At 36.7% G+C, this 12699-nt stretch overlaps 1 protein-coding gene and 1 pseudogene across 17 annotated transcripts in view; one reads left to right on the top strand and one right to left on the bottom strand.

Moving 5' to 3' along the window:
- Positions 1-12699, bottom strand: part of ZMYND11 (zinc finger MYND-type containing 11) — an 89804-nt gene that overhangs the window by 36900 nt on the left and 40205 nt on the right. For all 17 annotated transcript variants that reach the window (XM_039870950.1, XM_039870947.1, XM_039870944.1 and 14 more), the window contains one exon: positions 5429-5588. In XM_039870950.1, coding sequence (XP_039726884.1) covers positions 5429-5588 — 160 coding nt within the window. The remainder of the gene's footprint in view (positions 1-5428; positions 5589-12699) is intronic.
- Positions 7220-8214, top strand: LOC120609663 (acidic leucine-rich nuclear phosphoprotein 32 family member A-like; annotated as a pseudogene).

Genomic DNA, 12699 nt, shown 5'->3' with positions numbered 1-12699 from the left:
TCTTTACCAAAGCAAGAGTAGTTTCTAAGAATAAGTACATTACAGTTTGAATATACACAGAACCATGGTATAATTGGTTTCTAATTTATAATCACCAATACTTAATATTTTACTTAATAAATAAACAATTACTTATATTTTTGTGCCTTTGGAAGAAATGTATAGTTCTGCACATAATTAACATAAATATAATAAAATATATTTTACTTTTTCAAAAATCAAAGGTATCCAAGGGGCATGTAGGGTGCTGAAAACATGACTAGTTTATGACGGCTGTAACGATAATAAGGGAAATGCAAAGATCTAAACTTTAAAGTTCTTACTTCGCTCTGCTATGGTTATGAAGGGGGCTGGGAGAGCCCACGGTTTGAATTTTGCAGGCCTCTCAGTATTTTTTAAGAACAAAGCAAGGGAGCGCTCGTCGCCAGGACTGGTTAATGGTATGATTTCTGAAAAGCAAGACATAGACCAAATCCTACCTCCTATCTAAAAGATGGGAGCTTAGCTAAGTTTCAAGAGGTACATGAACCATAGTTTCCTTTGTATCAGTCTTTCTGTATCAGGATAAGCAGGTGATGACACAGAAAAAAGTATCTATCTTTCCCCTGTTGTAAGTTAAGAAAAAAATCCACTGACCCCCAATAGAACATGTTAATCTCTTCAAGAAACCACAAAAATGTATTTTCATTAATCATGCTTATTAAAAGGTGTCAAAATCTTAAATAAAAAGAAAGTAAAAATACAGAATTAATTCTACCTTTCACTTAGACCAACTTTAAAAGTAGTATGTGGTTGTGCTTATTGGTGGGACAAACTCGATTGTATGAAAACTAAATACTCAGACTGAAGCAGGGCATAGTAGCCAAACCTGAACTCATGTTTGCAGTTGTTCTTGAACCCTAAGCAACAAAATGAGTAAAAGGGTTCTAACTGGAAATGCACGCTGTGGTCCCTACACTGATGCATTATTTTTGAACTGGCATTAAAGAGTAAAGAAGAAATGAGACCCTGTGTCCACATTTGGCAGGTGAGTAAAGGGAGTAGTAAGTAGTTTGATAGCAAATGTCTTTTTTTTTTTTAAATCGTCCTCTACACTGGTGACCAAAGTATTTAATGTCAGATCAACAAGATCTGTCAAATAATAGGGCAGAATCATAGCTTGGTGCTGGGGACTGTGAATAAAGCGGGAAGACACCAAATAAATAACATTAACTGCTTCAATATCAAAACACATATTTGATTATGTTTTATCTGCAAATGATCCATTAACTTGAGGTGATTTGCAAAACTATATTCCACTAAATATTTTAATAAGACCTTCCTATCTTTAGCGAGCCCCTTATGAGTTATAATTTAACTCATAAAACACTAACTTCTGTGTACTACAAAGGGAGCTACAAAATACCGAACTTAACTGAGCCCAGCAAATGGTGAAATTCTGCCCAAGAAATATATTTCTCAAGTTGTTAGAACGAAAGACATAAAATACTGTGATTAAATGTAGACTGAATGTAGCCATTCATGTATATTTCTTTAGAGAAAGCCGATGATGAAGGGATCTATGAGAACATGTAAATTTCTTTTTAAAAGAAATCGAAAGAAAAAAAGCCTACATATAACAAACTGAGCGGCCAGACATCACAAAGTTTCACTCCATGCCCTGGTCTATTGGCCTTTTAGCAATACATCTTCAAAAGCTATGAAAACCATCTCTAAAAGAATTTTTTTGGATCCTATGAGTGAATACAAATGACACACAAATCTGGAAGTTTAAGGTGACTACAGAAATTTACAAGAGTTTCCCAGGTTGCATAGTCTTGTTTTAAAAACTGATTGGTACATGTACTTTTTGCTTGTTTATTGACTAATATTTAAGCAAACCATTTAAATTGAGAGTGGTCTCACTTTCAATCATTACATTTTGGACATATTTGAAATACCACCATGAAGATGCTTTTCTATTGCCTCATTATGTCACAGATTCTCTAAAGAAATGATCATTTCAATAGGGCTACAAATGGTGGTTGACATCGGCATCTCAAACTGTCTAAAAGTCATTCCAGTCTACCAGGAATCTCAGCACCATAAAGGCCACCATCTTTGACTTACACAGGCTTCTTCCAATTAAATAGATTACATATAATTATATCTGGACATATTATTAGAGTTGGGCTTACATCATTGCTGGATTTAACAAAAGCAATGTTGCTCAAGATATTCATATTTTTCAACTGGGTGAAGTTTGTAAATAGAGGCCTGGGGAAAACAGCAGGGGTGCAGTAAAAATGCAGCGCCGACAAAGGCTGCTCGGCCGCAGTCGAATGGCGTAAAGACAACTACGCTCTTGCCTGCCTTGCCTCTGTCACTGACTGCGAGACGAGGAGAGGACAGCCTCTTTGCTAACACCAAGTTTCTCGGGGGTTGTGACATGTGGGACTTACCAACAGAAACCAACTTCTCCCAACCTCTGAACTACTGTTAACTATTTAGAGGCTATACAAGGAAAAAAAGCAGCATTTTACTACCCATTTTTCAAATGAAAGAACTTCCTGAGTGAAGAATAGTTGTAACTTTGAATTAAAGGTTTAAAAAATGAATAACCAAAAAAATGTTAACCCTTTTCTTCCCAAGGCCATATATATTTACTTGACTTTTTCTTCTCTTGACACTGAATCAGAAAGTTAAGATAATAACGTATAGCTTTCCATTTAAAAACTCAAGGTTTTAGAGGCAGCATATCATATACAAGGTCGAGAAACTATAAAGGAGGGTCCCAGACTCAAATGCCTGCATACAAGACCGTCACCAGCCCACAGAATTCCTGTGTGCAAATCAGAAAAGGTGGCCCTTCCTTAAGACTGATTCTGTGAGAAGACACTTTATTGCCATGTGCCAGAAAACTGCTGAATAAACAAACACATGATGCCTGTGATGTCTGAGAAGTGAGTTTTACTTCCTATGCTGTGTACTTCACAACTGGCCCCACGCACGGCAGCCATGCGCTGGGCCACGCAGAGTGGCCAGTGTGAGATGTTTGTGCTCTGCCACGTGTAACACACGTCAGCTATGTGTCCTTCTGGAATATCCTTAGGGCATGGAACTGTAGCCCATGACAGCCCCTGGGTGGCCAGGTGGTACACCAGCCACGGTCATGAGATACACATATAACGAGTCTCATCATGTTACAGTTACCCCTTCAACATATAAATAGCGACTTAAGGAAACCCTCTATACAAATTTCCTTTTGTTTGATTCAGGTTGAAAAGTAAAAAGACTCTGATGAGAATTCTTGCATATATGGTTAGTAAGAAACTTGTATGTTCTTGCTACACTATATGTAGATATATAGGCATTTAGTTGTTTTAAGCATATTTATCCACTGGTCAAACACTTGCTTTGAGTACACAGTTATATGCTTTATATAGGTAATCTCATTTAACCCTTAAAACAATCAAATGAAATAGATATTAAAATGTCCATGTCACAACCAAGGAATGAGGATAAGAAATTTCCACAAGGTCACACAACTAACTAAATGATTGAAATGGGATTGAAACTCTGACTATTATAACATGTGAGACCTTATCTCATTCTACTATACTATATTAATGCCTCTGTATTTTTAATATTTACATATTTTATAAACTAGGCACAATTTTTATATACTCACTTGTATTTACATCATACATGCGCACTTAGTATAAAAATGTGTATAAGAACATGAATTAATAAAATCTGTACACTGGTTGTCTGATTTACATATAAGATTTCATCTAGAAAAAAAGAAAAGGATGCTACTATTAACACGTGCAGTAAGAACATGTAAAAATAAAAATTAGAATACAAAACCTAATGTAGGGAATGTATAACTCATTAACTACTTGTTAAACTAAACAAGGGAACTTCAACTTGAAGAGGAAGAAAGCATGTGGAAATGCACAACTCTAAAAAGCAAGGAGGCATAATATTTTTGTAAAAAAAAAATGCACATGATCCACAGGCCAAAATCCTGTGGACTGAGTTGACTTACTGCCGGTTAATTACCACATGAATTTCAGGAATTATCAGTATGGCCGCCTATACTAAATCTGTATGTTTCCAAGTGTTTTGAGATTAGAAATTTTTTATTATCTGGATTATTCTGACTATACAAAAAGCTATCGATAATCAATGGCCTTCCTTTAAATGTCTGATGTAGACAGATTTACATCACTTGATGTCATATTTATGGCTTGGCAACCAGAGTTTCTTTATTGGCTTTACTTTTCCATATGGAAGTCAACCAAAAAATTATTCTGACATAAACATATTTACTGAAGCTTTCAAAAACACTTCCAATGTAAAAAATCAAATAATAATAGTGAAATTAAAACATTTTGTTCCATGTTTTCTGTTTGTGGAAAGAGTGAATTTCCTTTCCTGAAACTCTGGAGCCATAGATTAAATTTAACAAAACGATATTAAAAATGAACAACTTCTCTAAGTTTGTAACTTGTCGTTTCTTCTGTGGACCAGCTCCCACAGATGACAAGCTATGAGTTCACTGCTTAAAATACCTAAGTACTAAATCCATTCCTTCCAGAAACTAAAAAAATCTAATGTCTATTAAATTTGAAACCTATCACCTTAAAAGATGTTCTACTGCAAAAATAAGACTTTTCTGATCAAGATATTAGAATTATTGAAACAAATGAGGTGAGAGGACAGAAATTTTATACATAAAACCAATCTTTACATAAGAAAAAATTGTACTTCTCTGTACTGAAGTATAAAATTATATACTGAAATGAAATAGACGGTTAAAACATCATAACTTAAAAAAGGAGTCAAAGTAACAAGAACAAAGTAAAAATATAAAGAAAATTAACTTTCTATCGTTCCTGTGACTTCTGTCCGAGTGCCACAAAACCTACTACAATCTCTAGTCAACGAAGACACTGGCTGGGTCGTCTAACACTGGGCCCTGTGCTCTGCAAGCCCCTCCTGACCTGAGGCCCTGGGCTTGGACGTCATGTCTCGGCCCCTACACCCTGGGTGAGAGACCCCTCCTGGAAAACAGCTTAGCCTTTCCAATCTGTTGAGACAGCATCAACATTATCCGGCACTGAAACATTTTCACTAATTTTTATTAGGGAAAACACTTAGGAATATCACTAGCGATATGTATGTTAAAAGGGTTTCTGCTTATTTTGTTTGAATTTTTCAGATTCAAGGTAACCTACACAGAAAAAAACAGGCTCCTTGTAAAATTGGGTTTCCTCCTAAGGAGGGAGCATCCATCCGACCAACGCAGGTCCTTAATGTGAACAGGAAATGTTAAAGTGAAAATTACCAAATTTCAGAAAATGAGTTTCTATAGGTTATATTTAAATAATGCTCAAAACTTAAAAGTCAGCTTCTCTGAATTTATCGAAAAAAACATACTTACAATCTCATCTCCTGGCAACCAGTACCCTTCTTGTTCAATACCAGCTTTTGAACCTTTGCAGCCCACAGTGAGAGTTTCAACAATAAGACCGTCTTTCACAGCTAAGCTCAGCTGACGGGTGGTCTCTTTTGGATGCATACCGTGGACTCGAGACATATACCTGAACACAGAGAAAAACAAATTTAAAAATCCCTTGTGCTAAAAATAAAATGAATAAAAATTAAAAAATAGAAGTGATTTACTTTTTTTTTTTTTTATTATGACTTGTACTTAGGGGAGCCACGTTAAAGGAAGGAAGAGGTCCTGAACACGTGACCCCTTCAGTTACCAGGGTGTTTTAAACCTTAATTCTGTTTTGTTCATTTAGAGGGATATTTGTTTAAAATAGTTCCAAACCAAAAAATATAAAACACTTAACACATTTTAGTCAAACACCTCATTTAGTTTTAGACTCTGGAGCAATTATCACTAATTTCCACTCTGCAGATTCTAAATTTAGAATTTTATTATCTCCAGCCATAGAACTTTATAAAATAAAGTTCTCGAAACTTAGGAAATGACATCAAAGAAAATATAAGAATTACGTGTGTGGTTGTCAACATATGGAGAAAAGAAGAATGAACACACAAGGGACACACCTGGAGCACCCGGCTCAGGTGACGAGGGAGACTGCACCACTGGGCAGCTACTACATAAGGACACTCTATCAAAACCTGGAGACACAGGAGCTCTACCTTTATAAGGATACTCAATGATCTCATGAGAACTTCATCAAATAGAAAACATAAAAAAGAACGAGTCAAAAATAAAGAATACATTAGAGGAAATCGGGAGTAGATCAGATGAAGCAGAGGCCAGATCAATAATTTAGAAGATAAGGTAGCAGAAAACACCCGCTCAGAACAACAAAAAGAATTTAAAAAAAAAAAAAGAGACTAGTTTAAGGGGCCTCTAGGACAATGTCAAGCGTACCAACATTCGCATCACGGGGGCACCAGAAGGAGGAGAGAACAAGGAACTGAAAACCTATTTGAATAAATAATGACTGAAACTTCCCTAACCTGGTGAAGGAAACAGATATACAAGCCCAGGAAGCAAAGGAGCCCCAAACACGATGAACCCGCAGAGGCCCACACCAGGACGCATCATAATTAAACTGCCAAGTGTTAAAGACAAAGAATCTTAGCAGCAGCAAGAGAAAAGCAGTTAGTTAACTACAAAGGAGCTCCCGTAAGACTGTCCGCTGATTTCTCCACAGAAACTTTGCGGGCCAGAACGGACTGGCATGAAATATTCAAAGTGATAAAAAGCAAGAACCTACACCCAAGATTACCTTACCCCACACAAAGCTATCACTTAGAATCTAAAGAGAGAGAGAACTTCCCACATAAGAAAAAGCTAAAGGAATTCATCCACCAAACCATTATTACAAGAAATGTGAAAGGGACTGCTTTAAATAAAAAAGATCAAAAATATGAACAACGAAATGGAATAACTACATATCCATCGACAATTCCTTTCAATGTAAATGGAGTTAATGCTCCAATCAAAAGATAGGGTGGCTGAATGGATAAGAAAACAAGACCCCTACACATGCTGCCTAGCAGAGACGCGGACTGGAAGACACACACGGACTGAAAGGGAAAGAAAGGGGGGGCCGAGGACGGAGCTAGGCTGGTTGAGCCTCCCTCAAAGTCCTAAAACGCACAGCCGCGGTCTCGGGGTTTATCTGCTGAACTCCACCGGCACAGGAGCCTGTGCGGAAACACAGTGCGAGATGGCTGTGGACAAATGGATGGGACGCCCCCTGATGTGAAAGGGCTTGTCCTGGACAACTGCCACTCAAACGAGGGCAAAATCGAAGGCCTCACAGACGAATGTGAAGAACTGGAGTTCTTAAGTATGATCAACGTAGGCCTCGCCTCAGTCTGCAAACTTACCGAAGCTAAACAAACTTAAGAAGCTTGAACTAAGTGATAAGAGAATCTCGGGAGGCCTGGAAGTATTGGCAGAAGTGCCTGAACCTCACACATCTAAATGTAAGTGGCAACAAAATTAAAGACCTCAGCGCAACAGAGCCACTGAATAAGTTAGAAAACCTCAAGAACTTAGACCTTTTCAGTTGTGAAGTAATCACCCTGAACGACTACTGAGAAAAGCTGTTTAAGCTCCTCCCACAACTCACATACCTCAATGGCCACGGCCAGGATGACAAGGAGGCCCCTGGCTCAGACGCGGAGGGCTATGCAGAGGGCCTGGATGACAACGAGGAGGACGAGGAAGCATATGATGAGGATGCTCAGGTGGTGGAGGAAGGTGAAGAGGAGGATGTGAGTGGAGAGGAAGAGGAAGATGAAGGAGGTTATAACAGGGAAGTAGACGATAAGGAAGATGAAGATCTTGGTGTAAAGGAAAGAGGTCAGAAGTGAAAACGAGAACCTGAAGATGAGGGAGAAGATGACGACTAAGTGAAATAAGCTATTTTGAAAAATTCCTACTGTGATTTGACTGTTTTTACCTGTACACACCCCCCCCAAATTCCACCCCTCGAAACTTATTTTTTTCTGATCGTAACAATGCTGTGGGAATAAGAGGGGAAAGGTGTACTAGGGGTTGAGGGAGAGAGGGCAGGAGGGGGTGGAATAAAGTACTGTTTTTACTGCCAAGAAAATAAAAAATAATAATAAAAGTAAAGAGATAGAAAAAGATATTTCATGAAAGTGGAAACTTGGGGGGAAAAAAGCTGGGGCAGCAATAAACCAAATAAAGTAGATTTTAAAACAAAGGCTATAACAAGAGAAAAAGGAGGACCCAGCAATGTGGATCCAATTCTGGTTATTTACCCAAAGAAACCCGAAGGACCACTTCAAAAGGACATACATACCCCTATGTTCACTGCAGCATTATCTACAGTAGCCAAGATATAAAACCAACCTAAGTGTCCATTAAGAGATGACTGGATAAAGATGTGGTACATTATACACAACGGAATATTACTCAGCCATGAAAAAGAATGAAATCTTGCCAACTGCAACAACATGTATAGACCTAGAGGGTATTATGCTAAGTGTTAAGTTAAAAATCAAATACCATATGATTGAACTTATATGTGGAATCTAAACAACAAACAAGCACAACAGAAGTGAACTCGCAGAGAACATTCTGATGGTTGCCAGAAGGGAGGGCTGTTGGAAGAATGGGTGAAAAGGGGGAAGGGATTAAGATGTACAAACTGCCAGTTATAAAAACAATCACAAAGATGTAAAGTACAGCACAGGGAATAGAGTCAAAAATATTGTAGTAACTACGTACGGTGCCAGGTAGACTTATCGGGGGATCACGCTGTAAGTTATGCAGATGTCTAACCATTATGCTGGATACCTGAAACTAACGTACCATTGTATGTCAACTGTAATTGAAATATAAGTTATTTTTTAAAAACTAAGTCATGGAGATATAATGTACAGCATGATTAATTATAGCTAATAATACCATATTGCATATTTGCAAGTTGCTAAGAGAGTAAATCTTAAAATTCCTCAACAGAAGAAAAAAATTTTTGTAACTATGTATGGTGACAGATGTTAGACTTATTGTGGTGATCATTACGCTGTAAATCTGAAAGTAATAGATTGTCAATAATACCTCAAATTTTAAAAAAAACTGGAAAAATATGGCATAAAACAATATAATTTCTCAAAAAGATTATAGAAAAGTTCCTTTCTCCCACACAAGCTCCTCTGTCTTGGGCGGTTCCTCCCCTGTTCAAACTCATCTTGGCTCTTTTTCGTCTTTTATTCACCTGCAATAATTTCAGCATCGGTCTGCCAAGATCCATGAAAACACCACTGAGATTGTGATTAATTAATTTGCGGAGTATAAATACCATTATAATATTAAGTCTTTCCACTGATGAACTTGGCATAACTGTCTATTTATATCTTCATCTAAGTCCATAATAAAGTTTTATAATTTTTCTCCATAAAACTCTTGCATATTTTTTTGGTTCTTTCTAGATACTGCATATTTTTGTTACCTTTGAAAAAGCAATTTCATTTTATATATTTTCTGGTTGGTGGCTGCTAGCATATATTCAGAAACCTTGCTATCCTCTCTTCTTAGTTTTAAGTTTGTCTCTAAGTCTACTGTCTATTTCAGTAAGTCTATTAAATGGTCCTTTCTTCTTGCACTGATCAGGACTTCTTAGTACACCCCAGGTAGTAAAGGTAAGGATCCTGTTTATGATTTTGCAAGAGATTCTTATAATAGTTCGACCATTAAACATGACACTTGCCAAAGGTTATTGGTAGATATGTTTTGTCAGTATAAACTGGTAGTATAAATATAAACATGATGCTTGCTACCAGATACGGGCAGCTATCTTTTGTTAAGGAAATTCCTTTCATTCAGTTCCAGTTTGCTCTGTTATTTTGTTTATTAACGATTGCATTATATTCCTCCTTGATATACTTTAATCCACTGAATTTCACCACACAAATGGTCTTCTCATCCACTGTGCACTTCAACGTCTGGAGAACATGAAGTAAGACGCAGTAGAGGAAGAGTTTTTACTTTCATTAGTGACAGCATGTTGGGCTAAATTTCTTTTGTTCAAAGAGCACTGAAGTCAGCAAAAGTCATTTATTCAGGTCCTTTGTTCTGGAAGGATCACAAAGAGGGACAGGAGGACAGACTCAGGATGGATGAGGCAGAGTATGGATGAAAGATTAGTTCTCACTAGAACATGAACACAACAGCAACACCAAAAAGTGCTTCCTCCTAGTAATGCTATAACCTGGGAATGTAACAGCTCTCAGGTAAGAGTTTTTGTTTTCAGAATGAAGTTTGGGTTTAGAAAAATCAGAATAAAGAGCAAGCAATCTAACATGCATTAAAAAGTGTTGCCTAAAGGCTAAGGCTAAGAACATGTATACATTATTTAAAATACTTGTTACATTTGCATTTAAATTCTTTCCAGACAGGTACTATTTACTTCCCTTTAAGGGTTTCCAATCACAAGATCTATTTGCTGACCTATGTGCAGTTGCAGCCAGGCAAGGTGCCACCAGCGGAAGCAGATGACAAACTATTTTAGTTAATGCCTCACATAAAACTGGTACTCGATAGATGCCTGCTGAATATATACATGAGTATGAGAAAACTTCAATGTGATCTATTAAAATCTTTTATGTTAAATTAATTCTACACTTGCAGAAGAGTTGCAAAAATAGTAGAGTTCCCATATATCCTTTATCTAGCTTCTCCTAATGCTATCATCTTAGAATAGTACAATTACAAAAATTTCTTAATTTCTTTTTAAAACATTTACTTATTTGAGATATAATTGACATATAACTTTATTTTATATGTCAATTATATCTCAAATTTATTTTAGTTTCGAATGTACGATGTAACGGTTCAATATTTGTATGTATTGTGAAATAATCACGATGTCTAGTTAACAGCCAGACATTTCTTCATTAATTAATTAATTAACACTGGCACACCGGCGTACCTCAGAGATGTGTGTTCGGTTCCAGACTACTGCAATAAAATGAATAATAATGTGTTTGCTGGTGGAGGGTCCTGCCTCTCATTTGTTAAAAATGCAACGTCTGTGAAGCACAATAAAGCAAAGTGCAATAACACACAGCACACCCGACTTCGGTATTTTAAAGTAAACTTCATCTAGGCTTCACCAGTTTTTTCCACTATTCTTCTGTCCCAGGGACCAATTTGGGATCTCTCAATGTCTGTGTTTATGAGCTTAAAAAAAATCTAAAAATAAACAGATATCATCATACGAATGTTTAAAAGGAAGAAAAGTGAGTAATGACTAATCCTGCCAAAAGAGATTATTATAAAGTACTCTATTAGGACAATGGCAATGATGGAGTTGGTATAGAATGTGCTTACAGCTGACAAAACGAATCATTTAAAAACAATGCAGCATACATAAAAATTCAAACAAAAGAACAATACAAAAGACCAGAATATCTAGAAATAGGTCCAAATACATAAGAATCTAAATGTAAAAAGTGAGCGCTACAAAAGGAGGGAAAATGTAACGACATTTAGCAACTGATCATGGAATAACTAAATGGCAACCTGGAGAAAAATATTTTATATCAACATCATTTAAATTTTGAATGACTTAAATACTGAAACAATACAAAATAAGAATAATTAGAACAAAGTATTTATCAACTATTTTGAGAGCAAATTATGAATTATAACAATGGAAGAAACAAAGTATTTGAACACATAAAATTAAGACTGCAAAATATAAGAGTAAGAAACTGAAACGGGGAACAAGTCAGTCAACAGACATATCAAGTAAGACAAAAGGCTGTAAGCATTCCCATCGACAGAGGTTTCTTTTGGTGTGTCTGGTCTAAACCCAAACTCCACATGAGCAAGGTGAGCTGTCTGGTTTAGTATTTATTGTCACAAAAGTCACCGACAGTGGCAAGTATCAACAAACACAAGCTCGTAATGTAAAGCCTACACTCGAGGAACTCCTTTCTCCCTACTCTTCTATTCTTTTAAAAAATATACTGATTCTAACCTATTTTTCCTAAAAAGTAGAACTGAGCCAGAGTGATGTAGACATTCAGCTAATGAAGAGGAATGTCCTCTTACTGAGCGTTGCAGGCTAAGTGTATTTGAGTTAACTATAAATACTCCAAAACCGAGTGATCTATGTACTACCTTAAAAGTAACAAAGGGTCCCTAATCCATTATTCCTCTTCTTAGAGATCATTAATGTGAAAATACTTTTATGCTTATAAAAATACTTTTATGCTAATAATTCAGGTTAAGGTCACTCCAGGTCTCTCATTTTCTTACAGGCTGCTTATCCATCATAGCGACTTTTCTTCAAACAAAGAGGCAAAAAAAACCAATTTGGGTTTGAGATGCGTTTACAGTGGCCATCTAATCTCCTATATTAATTTCACTTAGCATAAATCATGAATAGTTGTAAATGTCTAATATTTAAGTGTTACATTCAATTTCTCTAAACTTTTACATTTTTTTCCCATCCCATCCACTTTCTTTCCTGTAACTTCCCTCCCCTCGTCTTCCCCAGGACACGACCTCCTGACTGCTGCCTAGCACCGAAGTGGATCCAGAGACAGAACTGCAAAGCCCAATCTGTTTCATCTTCCCTGAGGTAACTGAGCATGTTCCAGGACAAAAAATACACGGCTAATGGTGACGGCCATTGCTGATGTAACATTTTTAGAAAAGCAAGAAACCTCACGAGGCCT

Source organism: Pteropus medius, unplaced genomic scaffold (assembly GCF_902729225.1).
Source record: "Pteropus medius unplaced genomic scaffold, Ma_sr-lr_union100, whole genome shotgun sequence".
NCBI classification, from domain to species: domain Eukaryota; kingdom Metazoa; phylum Chordata; class Mammalia; order Chiroptera; family Pteropodidae; genus Pteropus; species Pteropus medius.
The sequence above is the reverse complement of the archived record's forward strand: the minus strand, read 5'-3'. Positions and strand labels throughout refer to the sequence as shown.